The sequence below is a fragment of the Cryptotermes secundus genome, unplaced genomic scaffold (genome assembly GCF_002891405.2).
Source record: "Cryptotermes secundus unplaced genomic scaffold, Csec_1.0 scaffold857, whole genome shotgun sequence".
NCBI classification, from domain to species: Eukaryota; Metazoa; Arthropoda; class Insecta; order Blattodea; family Kalotermitidae; genus Cryptotermes; species Cryptotermes secundus.
In genome coordinates, this window is record NW_019734325.1 from 428,947 (window position 1) to 450,244 (window position 21,298).

At 40.0% G+C, this 21,298-nt stretch overlaps 1 protein-coding gene across 1 annotated transcript in view; it reads right to left on the reverse strand.

Annotated features, from left to right (window-relative positions):
• The window catches only part of LOC111868684 (serologically defined colon cancer antigen 8 homolog), a gene marked incomplete at its 5' end in the record, with an annotated part of 85,900 nt that overhangs the window by 34,383 nt on the left and 30,219 nt on the right, over window positions 1-21,298 (reverse strand). The window contains 2 exon segments of the mRNA XM_033753135.1: window positions 3,079-3,317; window positions 10,374-10,668. Coding sequence (XP_033609026.1) covers window positions 3,079-3,317; window positions 10,374-10,668 — 534 coding nt within the window.

A 21,298-nucleotide genomic window follows, 5' to 3' on the forward strand; every position in this document is an offset into this window, starting at 1 on the left:
ATGCTCGAATTGTGAATAGTGGAAACCATATTCACAACGCGAGTATCCCTCCAGGACTGAAGAAGAATGTCCCCCTTCCGTTAAAGAAACTATCTCCAAAAAACAGTGACGCAACTTCAGACACGTCCGTTGGGTTCGATGGCATCTGCTTCACCCCCGGATCACCAGTAAACTTTCCCAAAGTGGGGGTTTTGTCCACTTTATCCCATGTAGCTGTCCCGACACTCGCACTTTCAACGGAGCTCTCACTTTCACTTGACACATTTTGGGCAGCCCTGTGGCCCCCGTCACTGTCACTGTCACTGATAATGGCCTCGCTATCAGAAGATGAAGCAGTTGGCTAATCTGATAGCTCATCGGAGAACATATCTAATATTTCCTGTCCTCCGAGAGATCGCAACTGCTTTCGTCTCTGAGCCATGTTGAACTGGTAGCTGCGTGGTTCGTACGTACAAGCTTGGATTAGAACAAAGCCAATTTTGTTTAGGTTGTGACAGGAAATGACTCTGGTCGAGTTACTAGATAAGGCAGCAATCATTCCCAAGGTCATCTACGCAGTAGTTACGATTCAACGAAGCCACACAGCGATATATAGCGTTTTGCAAAATAACGTGACCGTAGAGGGCCATATGGTCCGTCCGGTCTGCAACGCTTGGAAACGTAGAGAGCCATATGGCCCGTCTGGTCCGCAATGTGTTAAGAATAGTCAGCAAGATATAGCACAGAAATATCAAGCATTTCCTTTTGTAGTGTTGCAAACATTGGTTACTTTTAATGGCCCACTACAATAAAACATTATATCCTCCCAGTTTATAGTGACATCCTGCATACAATGATGACTTTTAATGACCTTCAATATGGGCAATGTTTATTATGCACATGCAGAGAAAACCTTTGATATTTTGTTGGGGGACAATTAACTGGAAAATTGACATAATGAAACCCTAACTGGAGAAAATATGATACCACAACAAGGATGGTCAACATAAATTTAAGAAACAATCAGTAAGTAAACTTTTCATTGTAAGATTTGAGGCTTTCACGGCGGTGACTATGAAGAAAGCAGTCTTCTGGGATTTGGCACCGTGTATATGTGGTACAATTCCAGGGTTCATCGAATTTCTATGCATTTTCATTTTGATTTTTAACTTTGATGAAATTTTAATACCAAAATAATACATGCTTTCAACTTTTCTCAAAATGTTATTACATTTACTACTTCTTAGTCTTAGCAGTGCATGTAGAGCAAATGTAACATATACTCCTTCCCTCTCTCCCCCTTATCTTAATCATCTGATGCTCTATGCATTGTCAGTAATTCAATGATTTCACTGTAAGTGATGGTAGAGTCACTTATATAACCGGTGTAAATTTACTGGCTTATTAAGAACATACAACACATGGTAAAGGTCAGGAAACAACTAATGATGATATAAAGCATTCTGATGAGGAGAAGAATATTGGCTATTTTGAAATACCAACTGAAAATGCTGTCAGTGTTTCTGTTAGAACAATCTACAAGATAGGAAAGAAAGCAAAATAATCAAGTTTTCTGGTTCAAAACTATCAGCATCAGGCATGAAAAGAAAACAATCCTGTCTGAAAATATCAATGAATAAATTAAATTTCACTGCATTCGGGAACATTATTCATTAATTCTTCACAGATAAGAAAGAAGCAGGCTCCTGAAAGTATACTGAAGAAAAACTATTTAGCAGCCATGGATGTAATCTTCAAAACAAACAAAAAATGAAAAAATTACACAATATTTGGGCTTTCAGTTTAAATGATGTAAGAATAACAGATATGTGTTGATGGAAAGGAATGATACTGTCATTTGGGAACCAATATAACAGAGAATCTGATTATCCAAAATTAGTCATGCATTTATATAAAATATTAATCCATTCTGATTACAGTAGAATCCCCATTTAATGTTACTTGATTTAAGGTTCTTTGTCATTTAACATTCAGCTTCAATGATACAAAGTCAACAACCTCAGTGTTAAAAAGTCATGCATTTAAGATTTACCCCCCCTTTAGTGTTGAAATCCACTGCTCTCCAAAGAAAAGCCTGAATGGGAGTTTCACTGTATACAGTACAAAAGTGCTGGGAAAATTATATAGAAAATTCAGCTTGGAGATGCAAGTAACAATGGAAAAAGCAGTTATTCTAATTGCAAGGATGGCAGGATGCCTGGCACAGAACCACTAATAACTATTCTTCTGTGTTATACTGGCTAGTTGCAATGGTAATTTTATTTTCAGTATTGTTTTATGGCTCGGTAACATGAGCTCTGCATCTCTTCATGACCGAACCCTACCCTCTACTTCCTCAGATGCCCTTTCAGGTAGCCAAGGCTTGCTGTTAGCGCCATCCCATCTCTTTACTGAATGGACAATTAGGTTGGTTAATAATCCTCACATGCCCATACTTTCTCAACTGAGCCACATAACTACACATTATCATAAATTATTTCATTGTCCACATCAGCTACATACAAGATTGCTACACTACTCTTTGTAACCTTTTTTACTGTCATTTCAACTTCTGTCCATCATAATTTCAAATATTAGTCATGAAAATACACTGAGGTCATAAACTGTCTTTCTGTTTTTCCATGTCACATGCAAGGTCCCTACACTAGTCTTACTTCAGGCCACAGACACCACTGCAGCCTACAGCCCTCTCATGGGAATTCCAATGGACAATACTCAAACTGTAATGGGAAACAGATAAAATCAAGAATCACTACTTGGGATTTCTACTGAAGTTTTAATAATGCAATACTACAAGGCCAAAAATGCAAGCAGGGCTCTTATCACTTTGATGTAATGACAAACAAGCAACTATAGCACAGACTTCCAATTTCTTCCTTTTACTTTTCTTTGTTGTTCTATTCATTTACACTGTTATTCTTCTCCAATTCTCTTTGTTTACATTATCTGAGCATATGTACATCAGGGAAATAGAGACATATAAGTCCATATATCAGAACAGAAAACAATAAGAGCCCCAACAATACAATTTCTAATAGGGTCTCACAAAGCACCAGAGATTTTTCTGACCAATCACACCTCTCTCTCAAGTGAGGCAACTTGTTCTGCAAGTCGCAGATTCTCCCTTCGGCTGTGCATCAGATCAGCATCAGCTCGGTCCAGACGCTGCCGCAGAGCAGCAACTTCTGCCTGAAGTTTGGATACTTCCTGCCTGCCATCACGCTCTGCCCGCTCAACTGCCAGTTTGCTGGAAGCCAGCTCCTGCTCCAGAGATCCACGATCCACAGCTGCCTGCACGAGCTCTGCCTGTAGCAAGCCTGCAACCCCCATTACACCACATCCATTTGAATTTGGATAAAATGTTGCACAACTGCCAAATCTAATGCTATACAATCTTCAAGTCTTGAATAACACATGTAAAAGAAATCTGCATTCTCCCAGATAAGAAGCAATAATGCTGAAAGTCAAATATTAACATATACATTAATCATATGAATTGGAACACCACTGTCTAAGCATCAGCCATATCACAGCAGACCTAGCATCTTTTCAATAGCACCGAAATGATTCAATACAACTGAAGTTCTTACAGTTCCATTACAGCTTTCACATTAAATGAAGATACAAATGATAGATTCTTGAAACTTGGTTAGAGTACAGAAGTCCCAAAATGCTTGTAAGACTTTTGTTTGGAAATCCCTTTCCCTTAGATAGCGCACTAGGCCCCAGGGTTGACTCAGCCTCTAACAGAAATGAGTACCAAGAATTAATTAAATAATTTTCCTGGGGAGTGAAGCGCGGCCGGCGCATAAGGCTGACAACCTTACTGCCATCTTTGAGCCAATTGTCAAGGTAATGTGGGACCCTTAACATCTCACAACCCTATGGGCCTTCACAGCCTGGTATAGGGATAGCTTTACTTTTTTACTTTTTACAACACAGCAAACAACTATCTCCTAGATACAACAGTCCTAAACCAGCAAACTATGGCCTTGTAACTAACAATTAGACTAATATACTGTACACTAACCACAATTTGAATGAATAATAGGACACATCATTGAGACGGTTGGTGCAGTGGTAGATTTGTACAGAGGTGTTCATTTTGAACCTTGGCTGGGACAATGGCTGAGGTTACTCATGGTTTTCCTAAGTCCATCAAGGTAAATGCTGGGATAGTACTTTATACTCAATTTTGTGTGTATTTTTGGAAGAAAAGTATTAAGTTCTTGAAAAGCAAAAAGAGCATTCTATGACATGATCTTCCGGCTCCCTCTAAACCACAAGAACTGCAGACGGCAATGTTGAAAAAATGTTTCATTTACTCTACAATAAAAATCAATGGGCAGCACCCAGATTTATCAGGGAAACAGAAAGAACATTCAGATTTGTTGAATAGTGTAATTACTAGTCAATTTTATCACTGCTCTTATAAGATACAGTGACATATTCTAACTGCTATGATAATTCTTCTTAATTTCAAATATAGTTACAAAGTTTATAGATCTTTGAATGGATCAATTCTGCTGGAATCAACCAATATTTGGTGATTTATGCCTCTTAAATCTTTCAATACCAATTTGAACTTCAAAATAATTGGACTCAGGTACTACCAATGGCACAACCTTGTGTATTTTAGTCTATATGACAATGGTAACTCCATGTATATTCAACAGCTGAATTCTTACAATTCAATGTAGAAACCTATCTGGCCTTTAGACTTTAAAAAAGTTAATAGGATTAAATTAATTAAAATTCTTATATAGGATTATATAACCAACCTACGGGATATAGCAATATATGAGTCTTAAATGACAACTTAATAATAGTAAGAACAGCCAGAAATTTCTGAATGGAAAGAAATTGACAGAAGATGAGACAAGGCTGTAGCCTCTCACTATTTCTATTCATTATTTACATGAATAAAATAATACACAAAAGGATGATCTGATCCTTCTGCCCAAAAACAAAAATGCTCTACAGTACTCAAAATACAACTTGAATAATACAGTGATGGAATTTTCCATGGATATGAATACTGAAAAAAAATGTTATGGCTTTGAGAGGAACGGAAGCAATTAGAAGCAAGATGTGCTCATGACAGGATATTGGAACAAATTAATATTCTTAATTATTTGATGTAATAAAATAATTTGGTATAATAATATTAAGATGTATCCTATGCTATACTAGCTATACTACACTATATTAAAAGTGCCATTAAATAACCAACAAAAATTAAATCAAATGGAGATAAGAATTTGGATGTAAAAACTGTCAATTTTTACCGAAATACTAGTAATTATAAATCAGATTTTCAAACCACCATTACTTTAATTGTTTCTTGCATCCTGTTGTGTATTTAATCAATATTAGAGTTAATTTNACTCAATAATATATTTAATTTATTTAATTTAATTTATTTAAATTTTAACTTTTAACATTTGGAATAGTATTTTTAATTTGTATTTTATAAGAAGAAACTTGACATATATTGCGTGTGATTGTGCAACTGTGTTTGTACACCTGAGGATGACCTCTTGAGGTCAAAACATGTAGTGTGACAATAATAAAAACGTGTTGTGTGGTCGGTGAAATTAACTCTAATATTAAACCACCATTAGTTTATAGGCAAATAGACTACAAATTACACACTTCCTGGGCCCAAATAATCTTAAGGGCAGTCAGTCATGGATAGTAGGAAGAAATTAAGAGGGAAGATTTATATCAGAAGACATGCATAGCATGAGGTCTGTAGGACACCCTTTTGGACTGTAAAAGAAATGAACAAATCATGAGAGAACAATAAATTGCACAAATAACAAAATTATAAAACAATATTGAGGAAATCTGAATATGTTGACAGGATTCCAGAAAAAATATAAAAATATCAACCAAAAGAAAACTTTCACGGCAGTGACTATGAAGAAAGCAGTCTTCTGGGATTTGGCGCCGTGTATATGTGGTGTTAACCGACGTTTCGGAGGAACGTATCGCCCCCATCTTCAGGGTTGAAGAAAAAGTATAGGTAAATCTGCAAGCGACAACACCGTGAGACACGGTCAAGCAGACTAAAGAACATACCGTTGAGCAGAGAGGGAAGGGGATGAACTGCAAGTAAACAAGTGAAAGCAGTGGTGTGGGAGGGGTGGGGGAAGGGAGCCGGGACAAGCGATTTTGTGTAGGGGAGAGATAGATAACCCCCCCCCCCCTCAGCTCACAGTTAAAGCCCAGCCAGTTAACCTTGCTATATTCTCCCCTACACAAATCACGCTGGTCCCGGCTCCCTTCCCCCACCCCTCCCACACCACTGCTTTCACTTGTTTACTCGCAGTTCATCCCCTTCCCTCTCTGCTCTAACGGTATCCTCTTCAGTCTGCTTTACCGTGTCTCACGGTGTTGTCGCTTGCAGATTTACTTATACTTTTTCTTCAACCCTGAAGATGGGGGCGATACGTTCCTCCGAAACGTCGGTTAACACCACATATACACGGTGCCAAATCCCAGAAGACTGCTTTCTTCATAGTCACCGCCGTGAAAGCCTCAAATCTTACATAGTGTTCCTCTATGGGGAGGCTACTCAACGACACATTCGTAGACTCGAGACGCTACGAATCAAGAAGACTAAACTACTCTCTACCCTTCCCTTCCTTCTTAGATGCAGAGACCAAAACACCATCCCTCGTTTCCTTCAGTTCAAACACCATATAAATTCTGACGCTGCCGACAGAATCTATAGACGCACGAGCTTCTGTTTGCTCCGTGAACGCATCCACCACACCAGGCGGGAGCTGGACGTTGTATCCAGAGAACTGCTTAAATTACACCTGCGCTTGACCCAGGACTTGTCCGCCGATGACTGGGACCTGATCGACCGCATCACCAGTGAGAAGGCTTTACGCATCGCTGATGACGTAAGAGCCAGGCACTGCAAGAAGTTTCAACGGTTGCATGAGGCCCAGCACCCACCCGGCCCACCTGACAGCAAGAAGACAGTGGTCAACTTGAGTGATGTGCCATTGGATGAAGCGGCCTTCTCGGCCCTGAGCAAAGGCCTCAACTTTGCTGTGGCTCCGAAGTCCGTTCCCGTCAAGGATATCCTGTGCGGGGTGGAGAAAGTGATAGTGGCCCTGCCTGTAGAGACTGCGGAGGAGATCCGACAGGAGACGGTCAGGATTCTTAAGAACCCCCGCAAGCCAAATGACAATCTGACTGGTGCCGAGAGAAGAGCCCTTCGGTCCTTAAAAGCCAATGAGGCGCTCACCGTCCTTCCGGCTGACAAGGGTAATGCGGCAGTGGTACTGGATACGTCCGACTACAACCGGAAGATCGCCGCTGTCTTGGAGGATAAGGCTTACAGGAAGTTGAAGAAGGATCCTACTGATGCCATAGAGCGGAAGACTGTCCTTCTTCTGAAAAAGTCCCCGTTTGCTGAGGAGGTCTGCCAACAGCTACGACCTCAAGGGTCCAGGCCACCTAGACTCTACGGGTTGCCGAAAATCCACAAGCTTGACGTTCCACTAAGGCCCATTGTGAGCACCATTGGCTCTCCCACCTATCGCCTGGCCAAACACTTGGCTGGCCTACTGAGGACATACACTGGCAACGGTCCACGCCACGTGAGGAACTCCATGGAATTTGTCCACACATTGGACTCTCTCCATGTTGATCCCCACGACATAATGGTCAGTTTCGATGTAGTGTCACTCTTCACCAGGGTGCCTATAAAAGATACGATGGATCTGCTAGGACGACATTTCGAAGAAAACATCTTGAGACTCTTCCGCCATGTCCTGACCACCTCATACTTCACCTTCAACGGCCAGTTCTATGAACAAACCGATGGCGTGGCGATGGGCTCGCCACTCTCTCCGGTCATCTCTAACCTCTATATGGAGGACTTCGAGGAGAGGGCACTTGACTTGGCCCCACACAAGCCCCGCTGCTGGTTTCGCTACGTGGACGACACCTTCGTCATCTGGTCACACGGTCCCGACAAGCTCCAGGACTTCCTGAACCACATAAATAGTATCAACCAGTGCATCCAGTTCACAATGGAAACTGAAACTGAAGGCCACCTCCCCTTCCTGGATATAGATATTTACAGGAGACCCGACGGTTCCCTGGGCCATAGAGTGTACCGCAAATCCACCCATACTAACCTGTACCTTAACGCTGCGTCCCACCACCACCCTTCCAACAAGCAAGCTGCACTTTCTACATTGGTGCACAGGGCCAGAGCACTGTGTGATCAAGACAGCCTACATGCGGAGTTGGTGCTCCTGAAGGATGTATTCAAGAAGAACGGATACAACAACCGGCAGATCTACAGAGTTCTCAACCGTCGGCCCAACATCAGCCGGCCTGAAGACAAACCGGGCTCAGTCGCCTTCCTTCCCTATGTCGGGACCATATTCAACCGTATCAGCAGAGTGCTGTCCCGGCACAACATCAAAGCAGTGGGTCTGCCTCCATACAAATTATCCAATTTCCTCCGGCCGGTTAAAGACAGCCTGGGCCTAAGGACACCGGGTGTATACAGTATCCCATGCGAGTGCGGGAAAGTCTATATTGGGCAGACAGGCCGCTCCGTGGACACGAGGTTGAAGGAGCATCAGCGGCACATCCGTCTCGAACATCCGGACAAGTCGGCCGTAGCTGAACACAGCATCGAACTGGGACACCGCATTCAGCTTCAGAATACCTCCATCCTCGCCACCAAGACGCGCTATATGGATCGCATCATTAGGGAAGCCATTGAGATCGAACTGCATCCAGGGAATATGAACAGAGAGGATGGTTTTCGTCTCAGCAAGTCTTGGAAACCTCTTATCTGTTCTCTTAAAAACACCCCACCGGGATATGACGCTAGATCCAGGAAGCCACAAGGCCATGACCAACCAACATAACAACCCCCCCCCCTCAGCTCACAGTTAAAGCCCAGCCAGTTAACCTTGCTATATTCTCCCCTACACAAATCACGCTGGTCCCGGCTCCCTTCCCCCACCCCTCCCACACCACTGCTTTCACTTGTTTACTCGCAGTTCATCCCCTTCCCTCTCTGCTCTAACGGTATCCTCTTCAGTCTGCTTTACCGTGTCTCACGGTGTTGTCGCTTGCAGATTTACCTATACTTTTTCTTCAATCCTGAAGATGGGGGCGATACGTTCCTCCGAAACGTCGGTTAACACCACATATACACGGCGCCAAATCCCAGAAGACTGCTTTCTTCAAAAGAAAACTATATTTGGAAAGCACAAAATAATGCGCATAATCCTGGAAAGGACAACGATGATGATGGCACATACATTCATATGTGATGTTTCACATTCCCAGCTCCACAGAAAAATCTGTAACGGTCTGCTTTTTCAGTAGCATATACATTCCATCTTGTATTCCCACTAAATCTAACTTATACCTTGTTAATTCACTTGTCACTGTTTACTTTGAATAAATAAGATTTTTATATTTTAGCTTGGTAAGCTGCAGCTAGTTCATTTACTCTGATAAAAAAAGAGAAGTGTAAACCTTTGTTCAAAATAAATGTCAGTTGTGTTCTCCTTATACACGGTACAGTCATTAAGTTCGTGGACTGTGGTTTTATCGCATCATATTACAAGGTATTCACATACACTTACACAGATCCACATCGGCCCTCAAAATAGTTGCCGTTGGCCGCTATGCAAGTCTGCCAACGTTGATATAGCTGTCGAAAACATTGCTGAAACATATTGGCAGGAAATTCCCATACAGCGTCTCTTGTGCCATTGACAACCTCCTTGGACGACTGAAATCTACGAATGCATAGCTTTGCTTTCAAGCGGTGAAAGAGAAAGAAACTGCATGGTGTGTGATCAGGTGAGTACGGAGTGTGTGGCAAAACGGTGACCTGTTGCCTTGCCAGTTCCTCTTGGACAAGAACAGAGCAATGTGCAGGAGCGCTGTCATGTAGCAACAGCCAATTCTTCATATGTCAAACATTTCAGTAGGGGATCTGCCTAGTTTTTGAAGAAACTTGATGTTCACCCGTTGTTCAAACTGCCACATTCTCAATTTCTGCCACTTGCATTAAACTGCAGTTTACAATAGAGGCCATAGTTCTGCTTTCACTGTTTGCACACAACTTCCTCTTGCTGTGATGAGAGATGAACTGATAGGGCATCATATCATGCTTCAATCTATTTTCTGTAGTGCACTGCAACACTATGCAGCCAGTCCACGAACTTATTGACTATGGTGGTATAACATGAGGATGCACCATGCTGTGGTGATAAACAACCCCCTTTAACATGGTATAGTTTAAATTAAGTGAAATTCATTACAAAAACATTCAATAAAGATTGTTTTGAATTTATGTCTGCAAAGAAGCTCACCAATCTTATTCTGGAGCTCCTTTTTTAATTCTTCAATCATCACTGTCTTCTGCTGGAGGTCTCTGCGGAGATCAACTTCAACACGGCGCTGTTTCTCCAGCTCCAGTTGCAACTTGCTGGAGGAATCCCACTGAGATGTAAGGTCAGTGCTGAGTTGTTCCATCTGTTGTGTATAGCGTCGCTCCAGCTGCATTCGTTCATCTTGCACCTTGCGTCCCTGCTCCTGTAACAATTCTCGCAGCTTCTCATGCTGTCGGTCCAGCTCATCCTTCAGCCGTCTCACCTCCAGTTCAGCCTGAAAAGAGACCAAAACTCAAGCAGCCATAGAAATATTCTCAAATTTGAATTTATATATTATTATTAGCGCTATAAAATACAAGATTCACTAGCATTTCAGGTAGCATCTGTCAGTACAGCCTCATCAATTAACACAACTTTAGCTCTCACATTAACAGCACGACCTACAAAACTAGTAGCTCTTCAGACAATTACATAAACACACTCAACTTCCAACTGCTACACCATAAACATGTCCTAAACTTGGCAAATCCACCAACACTAGCTGCTTTATCTCCCAGTAAGAATGCATTTTGCATGTAAATAAAATACACTCATTCCTCAGCCACATCTATTTGCAAATTCATGATAAATTTATCATTTTTATTACCAATGTTATTCATAGCTGCAGGAAATCAGAGGCAGTAGAATATCTTGAATTTTTAATTTTTAGTTTTTAGGGAAAGGAATATGCTACTTTTTCGGAAAAATAAATTTTTTCATGTCACCTCAGTACTGTGGACAGAGATACCCTAATATGCAGATGTCAGAACCTGCTTGGTAATTTAACAATCCTATTATCAGCTACAGAGGTTATGAGAGGATGGTTATGTACCATTAACTGGAAAAGGGAGGAGCAGAAGTGGACTCAAATCATTTCTGGGTACTATCCTTGAATTTGTCTGAAAGGACTAAGGAAGAATCATAAGGAACTTTGGTCAGGGCAAACAAGTTCCAGTTGAGATTAGAACACCTAGCCAAATCCAGGCTTGTGTGTTGGCAGCGATAGCTGTGATGTCATGATGTTACAAGCACTGTTGATTGTTAATCAGAACAGCATGCACTTCACAAACACAATGTGGATACATGCAAAGAGTTCCAAAGGAACACTTTCTTTCTTTGCAAATTTCTTACAATGATGTGTGTAGTTCAATGAGAAGTAGCAACATACACAAAAATATTTGGTGACAAGTTATGAACTATTTACCATGAGAAACATAAGAATTAAAATTAATATGGTCTAATCCCTTTGAATCCTTAAATGCACATGCCGAAAGCAAGTGCTCTTAAAACTTTCTCTTGCACTTCATATGAGTATGTTTGTGGGAATGAAGAAATGGAATCTGATATTTCAAAGGACAGAATACTACTGTCATTCTAGCCTGCATACTTTATTACACAGTTACATGTTACAGTTACAAGACATTAGGCATACAAGAGGCAGTCAGAAAGGAAGTTCATCCAGCATAATTTTTAAACTGTACAACACAAAATGACAACACATGTATAAGAGTTTGTAATGAAGATTGGTAGGGGGATTAATTTTTATTGACAGGAGATGGAAACCTCATCCTAAGTGTGATAAATGTCTAAAGGGACTATGTAGAAAAACAGTCATGCAATATTAAAGGTTCAATGAATCACTTTGAAGTATAAGCTTTATGAACATGCTTTCTGCCCACATCTCAAATATACAAAGTACAATGTTCTTATATCTTTCTTACAGCCAAAATTCCTATTTGTTATACACTAAAAAGTATCAAAATTCCTTCAAACATGCCAGTAATGCAACCATTAACATTAACCATTAACTGAATCAACACACACATGGAGGAACAAGCAGCTATAATAGAGTGATGAAGTAAAACACTTGCCCACAGCACAGGATACAATATGAGAGAATAAATATGTATGAAAATCCATTACGTCTGTTTCTTTCTTTACAATAATCTCAATACAATAAAGCTCAAAAACCGAAAACCAACTATACATCAGTCTATTCTGCTTTGTAAATTGAAGATATAATGCTTTTTAAATATCCTCAGACATCCACAAATTCAAGCACAACAGCCTGAGAAGCTAAATTTTTCTTCTACATAAAACTTCATATTGTAACAAAAAATTTCTTTACATTCCCCAGTTCTCTTATGGTTAGAAAGATCATATTCAGATGGATCTTAAATTACAGCAAATAGAAAAGATAAACATTCATGTTTATTTAGTTACTGCATTCAAATATGTGTAAATTTTGCCCAGAATATTGAAGAGAAAGTGGGAAATGCTGCATTTTGGAGGCTAAAAATGTAGTGCTAGGATACAATTTAAGCAAGATGCCTATGTTTAGATTTTTTAATAATTTTTGGCTATTTAGCAACATTGTCTGTAGCTCACACNGGTATGACTCACGGCAAATTGCAGCCGCGGCGCGCACTTGATTGTACGCACTGTAGTATTGAATGACAGAAAGATTACTGAATGATGAATTGGAAAGGATGCAGAAGGAAGCAGTTGTAGCATACTTCATGGTACTATGCAGGAATTTGCCTGGAGGCACTGAGGCAAATCATGAAAATCTGTCAGGATTGTTGGTACCTCAGTCTAGATTCAAACTGGGTACTCCCAGAATATAAAGTCAGATGTGTTACATCTGAAGCACCTAGTTCAATTGTTATGATCCAAGAGTTTGAGAATACATTTAGTCAAAAGAATAAAATGGTACTAAAAGTTCCCATAAACTGAAACAAAATATTTAAACTTGGTTATTATGACAATTTTATTACTATATTTATCTACTATTTTTCCCCAACTGATCAAACATTCTACTACTTACCACTGTGGCATTAGATACTGAAGTGAATTTAGGACATTCAAGTTTTTCCAAAAAATATTTGTATCTTTTTAAACAGACCTCTCAGAATGATAACTTTCTAGGAAAATTCTGAAGTAATAATCTCTAAAACTGCTGAAAACATAAATCAATTCCAAAATGAAGAAAGCAGTCTTCTGGGATTTGGCACCGTGTATATGTGGTGTTACCCGACGTTTCGGAGGAATGTATCACCTCCATCTTCAGAGTAGAAGGAAAAATATAAGAAATCCGCAAGCGAAGAGACCGTGAGAACCGGTAAAAGCAGACTGGTGTTGGAAATATACACAGCTGTGTGAGAGCAGTGAAGGAAGGGGGGAAGGGCAAGTCTATAAGTGAAATCAGTGGAGTCAGAGGGGGGAGGGGGGAAGGAGCCGGGACAAGCAGGGTTTTGTGTTGGGGAGAGAANGCCGACTTGTCCGGATGTCCAAGATGGATGTGCCGCTGATTATCCTTCAACCTCATGTCCACGGAGCGGCCTGTCTGCCCAATATAGAGCTTGCTGCAGTCGCATGGGATACTGTATACACCCAGTGTCCTTAGGCCCAGGCTATCTCTGAATGGCCGGAGGAAACTGGATAATTTTTTTGGAGGCAGACCCACTGCTTTGATGTTGTGCTGGGACAGCACTCTGCTGATTCAGTTGAATATGGTCCCGACATAGGGAAGGAAGGCAACTGAGCCCGGTTTGCCTTCAGGCTGGCTGATGTTGGTCCGACGGTTGAGAACTCTGTGGATCTGCCGGTTGTTGTATCCGTTCTTCTTGAATACATCGCTCAGGAGCACCAACTCTGCATGTAGGCTGTCTTGATCACACAGTGCTCTAGCTTTTATCGGTTCTCACGGTCTCTTCGCTTGCGGATTTCTTATATTTTTCCTTCTACCCTGAAGATGGAGGTGTTACGTTCCTCCGAAACGTCAATTAACACCACATATACACGGTGCCAAATCCCAGAAGATTGCTTTCTTCATAGTCACCGCCATGAAAACCTCAAATCTTACAATTCCAAAATGTTTGGCTTTTGAATCTTGGGCACTTTTATGGATCATAGGATGACAGAATTACATATCTTAAAGAGATCTTCTCTTAGCGAGGGATTAATTGTTGTACTTTCACTTGAAAATGGTTAATGTTTTTAAAGAATATTTCAATTCTTGTTACACTGGTAGTTTTTCTCCTAAACTAATCCTGGAGAAGTGACATTTGGTACAAAGAAGCTTCAGACTTACTCGTGAATGAAACCTCTTTCAAAATTTGGTTTGCATTTATGGAAGAAAAATTCACAACCATGCAAAAATATTATTACATATTGAATAAACTGTGTTAGAATCAACATTCATTAGCAAACACCTAGACTTAAAATAAAACCACCTGGCCAAGATTTTGTAACATGTTCATTACCTCCATACATGCAGGAATATAAGGTCACTTAAATATATGTAACCAAACTGTGATACACCATAAGAAAATAAGGATGAAAGTGAAACAATGAAACAGTGATGGGTATAATGATTATGGTCCTCTAGGGTGTGATGCCATGTAAATCTGGGGATCAATACCAAAGTTTCATAAGAATGTCCATCTACTAAACTGCACAGTGTCACATCCCAGAAGATAGTAATCTTGAGACTCACTACTGTGAGAGGTGATGGATACAGATTGCTTTTTGGCACTAGACAAAGCTAGCTATATTAGTAACCAGATGCAAATACAAGACTGGAGGCAAATGAATGAAAGTATTTTACATAACACCAGATTTAGCTGAGTGAGATTACAGGTATATGAAAGATCATTTTAATATCGTTCTTTAATTATCAAATCGTGGATCTAGGATCACCTAAGTGTTAAATTAGGTTTAACCTACTGTTGTGTACTCAAGTTTATCACATGTACGATTTTTATTCTTACTGTATATTAATTTTAACCACTGTCTAGTCTAGATTTGTCTAATTTGTGACTGATGATGGGCTGAAACTATACTACAAGAGATAATGTAGTATTTTAATGAGAGTAATAAGAGAAGCAAAGAAATTGTATTACCATTAATTAATAAGTAAATCAAAGGATCAAATACAATCAACCTGGAAGATAATAAAGAAACAGCGATAAATTGACCCACGGACAATATAGTAGAAATCCAAGTGGAGGAAAGTAAATTAAATAATCCTAATGAATTAGTCAGTGCTTTTAATCAGTATTTTACAACAATAGCAGACACACTGGTAACTACAAATCTGATACAAATGAAGCTAACAAACTGCTCAATACTTCCAAGTATGATAACATACCAGAAATGAAATTAATCCCTGTAACTGAGGCAGAATTAAAGAATATAATGAAGCCACTTAAACCAAAAAAATTCTACAGGGTATGACAGTGTCTCTAGTAGAATATTAAAATATTGTATAGACAAGATAAGAAAGCCACTCAGTCACATATTTAATGCATCCCTTAAACACGGTATCTATCCTGAAACGATGAAATATGTGTCATTAAGACCTATATACAAAACAGGTCATGAATCATGTATGTCAAATTATAGACCAATGTCATTGTTGACAACCTTTTCTAAGTTGCTTGAAAGAGTGATGTATAGTAGGCTAAAGCAGCACATAAATACAAATAATATAATTGCATCTGAACAGTTTGCCTTTAGGGAAAATACAAGGTGGTTCAAATATGACCGGGACTGATTTTTTTTTAACCAAAATTGCCAAGCACTTACTTGCACATGTCAGTCTTCAACATACTCCCCTCCGGAGTCAACACATTTTTTCCAACGTTCTGGAAGCATCCTGATGCCCTTTTCAAAAAAGTTTTGTGGTTGGCGGCGTATCCACTCCCAAACATTCTGGATGATGGCATCATCCACAAACCGCATGCCTTGCAAGTCTAGTTGAGCCTTCCAAACAGGTAGAAATCACTTGGTGCCAAATCGGGACTGTACGGCAGATGTGTCAGAAGGTTCCATTTCAATTTCCGAAGGGTTTCCATTGTTGTTTTGGCCATATGGGGGCGTGCATTGTCTTGAAGGAAGGCTACCCACTTTCCACCTCTCTTCCCCTTGGATCGGATATTTTCCTTCATGTCTGTTGCCAGGAGGTCTGAGTAAAAAGCTGCATTGACTGTTCTGGCATCTGTCAGAAAGTCTACATGGATAACCCCGTGCCAGTCCCAGAAGAACGTTGCCATCACTTGTCCTGCCGAACAGCTCCTTCGTGCTCTCTTGGGTTTGGGAGAAGTGGTAGTATGCCACCACTCGCATGATGATTGCTGGGACTCTGGAATGAAGTAGTGCACCCACGTTTCATTGGTGGTCACTATAGACTTCAAAAATGCGTCACCTTCATCTTCAAACTGCTGTAGGAGANGAGAGACACTCTTCCCCATACTGTCGTTGGAGTCTGTGGTGAATTTCAGCGGACGGGACGTTTTCTCCGAGGAATTTGATCACAATGCGTTGTTCCATGCTCCGCAGTACCTTCTGTTCACTCATCACTCTAGCAACTTCCAGACAGGACTGAACAGGTTCTAACCCTAACAGGAGGGAGGGTGGAGGTTGTGGCTTCACTCTCTCAAGGTCGTACAGCTGCTACACAGTGCAGCTTGTTTACAAAAAAATCAGTCCCAGTCATATTTGAACCACCTAGTAGGAATACGGAAACAGCGATCTACACCATAACTAATCATATCTTAAAAACCTTAGATCAGCATAGACAAACCAGCATAGACCTGTTTTTGTGATCTAACATAGGTGTTTGATTGTGTCATTCATGATATTCTTCTGAGAAAATTGATTGTCTATGTTTTTGTGGTAAAACCATAATGTGGATTAAATCCTATCTGGAGGGTAGGTAACAAAGAGTTCAACTGTACAATAGTGAGAAAGGGAAAATTTGTTCAGGTTGGAAAACTTAAATATGGAGTGCCACAGGGATTGATATTGGGTCCCTTGCTGCTTCTGTTATATATTAATGATTTATCACTAGGTCTAAATACCGATATCAAGCTATTGTTGTATGCAGATGATACAAGTGTATTAGTATCAGGTGATAATATCCAGGATATCCGAACAAAGTTCAGACATGTGTTAAATTCCTTAAACTTTTGGTTTACAAGTATTGGCCTGTCTTTAAATATGAATAAAACTAAAGTGTTAAAATTTGAAACAACTATCATCATGGAAATATGCCAATGCAACTGCAGTGCAAAGATGAGATATTATATGATGCAATGAATATTAAATTCTTGGGAATTGAATTAGATAAATTTTTAAACTGGAAAACATACAATACATTAATGTTACCCAGATTGGGCAAGGCATGCTTCACATTAAGAAATATGAAGTTGTGCAGTAATATTGAAACACTTAGGATGGTATATCATGCATATTTTCATTCAGTCATGAGGTATGGGATAGTTTTCTGGGGTAACTCACCAGATGCTAAGAAGATTTTTCTCTTGCAGAAGAAAACTGTTAGGGTGATGATGGGATTGAAGCAAAGATACATGCAGGCCAGTATTCAAGAAACTAAACATATTAACAATGGCCTCCCAATATACATGGGATGGACAAAGATATGGAAACACCTCGTGAAATGCGTGCCTGAATTGAAGTGTTTATTTTAGCGACGTTTGTAGGTCACGCTGTCGTATCTGCCCAACACCACTACCTGTACAACCTTCGCAATACATTGCAAGCTTCATCTGTTGTCGAGACAGTGTTCTGTGCAATTTTTTGTGCATCACGTCAGAGCTAACAGAATTTGAACGTGGGCAAATTGTTGGGGCCCATATGGTGGGTGCTTCTGTAACCAAGGTAGCCGAGGTTTTTGGTGTTTCACGAGGCACAGTATCCAAGATTATGACTGCAGACAGGAGGACTGAAAAACCGCATCCAATAAACACCAGTGTGGACGGAAATGTGTGTTGAGTGATCGAGACAGACGGACATTGCGTAGGATTGTGACGAAAAATAAGAAGACTACAGCTGCAAAAGTGACTGCTGAACTGAATGTCATGCTCACAAACCCTGTCAGCACCAAAATAGTATGAAGGGAACTCCACAAGCAGGGTGTTTCTGGACGAGCTGTAATTCCAAAGTCACTCATCAGTGATCAAAATGCCACTAAGAGGAGAATGTGGTGCCGAAGTCATAAAACCTTGACTATGGAGGAATGGAAGATGGTCATTTGGTTGGATGAGTCCACCTTCACACTGTTTCCGACTTCTGGCCGAGTTTACGTCTGGAGAACACCATCCCAAGCTTACGATCCAGATTGTTTGCTGCCAAGAGTGAAACACGGCGGGGTTTCGATCATGGTATGGGCAGCCATATCATGGCATTCTGTCAGACCCATCATTACCCTGCAAGGTCACGTCACTGCCAACGACTATGTGACCATTTTTGGCGACCAGGTCCATCCCATGGTGATGCCATTTACCAAGCCAACAATGCCTGTGTTCACATAGCTCACATTGTCCAGGACTGGTTTTCTGAGAACCAAGATGAAGTGTCACGTCTGCCATGGCCCCCACAATCGCCAGATATCAATATTATTGAGCCTTTGTGGTCTGTTTTGGAGAGCAATCTGTGTGCGCGCTATCCACCTCCATCATCGATAACAGAACTTACCATGTTTTTCAGGAAGAATGGTAAAAGATTCCCTTGCAAATCATACAGGACCTCTATTTATGCATTCCAAGGAGACTGCAAGCAGTTCTGCAAGCCAGAGGTTGTCCTATACCGTATTAGTCACGGTAATGTGTTTTTTGTTGGGTGTTTCCATATTTTTGTCCATCCTCTGTATATTACCTTTGATGAATTTTATGATAAGTAATCTTCAGTATTTTATTTTTAATGATGCAATCCATAATAAGTCCACAAGACATAGAGGGAATTTACATGTACATGGTGTGTCCAGGATCCATTAGGAGTCAGTTTTTTTTAATTTTGCCCTGCAATGCCATCTGTTGGCGAGTTAAGATTCTTGAAGTTTCAGCGGTGGCTGTCTATAATTTCAAAGTGCAAGCATCACGGCATCAATTGATCTGACCTTCAATGTAACAGTACTGTTCTAACACTTGCTCGTCGGAAAATGGCGGTTGAACAAAGAGCCAACATCAAATTTTATCTGAAGTTAGGCAAAACAGCCAGAGAAGTATATGAAATGATGAAAAGTGTGTACGGTAGTGACGGTTTGAGTCGCTCGAACATTTTTCGATGGTATGCTGTATTTCACGACGGAAGGGAGGACAGTGAAGACACTCCATGTACATCAAAGCCGAGAACAAGTCACACTGAAGAAAATGTGAAAAAAGTGACCGAAATCCTTGCCTCAGACAGATGTTTCTGCAAGACTCATTAAGGAGCTTTTAGGAATACCAAAAAGTACTGTGCATCAAATTTTGACAGAGGATTTGGGCAAATGGAAGGTCTGTGTGCAGTTTGTACTGCATGCGCCAGAGTGGAACACTGCAAAGACACGTTATGATCAGCCCAAAGTGATACAAAATTTACAAAATCGATTGTTACTGGTGACAAGACATGGTGTTTTCAATATGAGCCTCTCACAAAGTGGCAGAGTGCAGTGTGGTTGAGCCCAAAGAAGCTGAAACGAAAGAAAGTGCGCATGCAAAACAGTCGAGTAAACACACACCAGAAGGTCAAACAGTGAATTCTGATTATTATCTAGGGGTCCTCAATTGTTTATGGGCCAGAATTCTTTGAATTCGACCTGAGTATCAAGAGCAAGGTTCCTGGTAGCTCCTCCACGACAATGCCCCACCCAAAAAATTGAAGATCATGCGCGATATTTTGCCCAGAAAAGGGATCACAGTCCTTGATCATCCTCCATATTGGCCAGATTTTGCTCCAGCAGATTTCTGGTTGTTCCCAAAAGTTAAGTTGGCGATGAAAGGAGACCGTCATGACACCATCCAGGACATCCAAAAAGAATGTACTGCAGTTTTAAACGTGCACAAAAGGAGTGCAGTGACTGTTTTTGAAAACGTTTCAATTGATTCCAGCTATGTATTGATTCAGGAGGAGATTATTTTGAATAAAAAGAGTGAAATTTTGAAAATAATTCATGTCTTGTATTCTAATGAACACAGTCCTAACAGAATCTGCACAGACTGTGTATTACAGTCACATTTTGCAGTAAGGCAAAAAGGAGTCTATTATCTGTGTGTTAAACCTTTCAACAGTTTGCCTCTCTATGTAAGAGATTTGGTAGAAGACAGCAAACTTTTCCTAGGAAAACTAAAAGATATATTAATCAATAATTCCTTTTATTCAGTTGATGAATTTTTGCTTTATTGTAAGGATTTATAGTCAGAAATATGTTTATTTAGGTATATTTCATTATATTACTGAGCAATTTATATATCTAAATATGTGACAACTATAGTTCTTCACTACATGCATATGTATATATGAGTAGGAAGGAGAATTATTATGTATTGTTAATTATCTTGTTGGTATAATTGTACATGTAACATTGTATCTATATAACTGAGGTATTCAGTTTAGATTTTAACTATGGTCAAATTGATGTTCTGTGATTCCATCTGTGATTGTCTTGTGACTGTTGTTTGACAAGTTTTATATTCAGTGCTGGTTGCACACTTATGAATACTCTGAAGCGCTGATGTATGTATGTATGAATAGAAACTAACTTGTACGAAACATTTATAAAAACGGGAATGTTAGCATTACAGTTCAGTAAGGTAGGTAAGAGACTTGCAACACCTGAAGATGACCTGTTTGAGGTCGAAACATGTAGTGCCTGCTATATAAATAAATAAATTGTTGTTGCAGTGATGGTAAAAATTATATATCTTCATTGTATATACACAACAGGATGCAATCCCTAAAAAAAAAAAAAACATTACACATTTAATGAAATGAAAGGGACAATTTTAACTGTTCCACTGCAAGGCCAATGACTTCTCTAAAGTGTAAAGAATGAATTTTTGAATAGATATAAACTGAATATT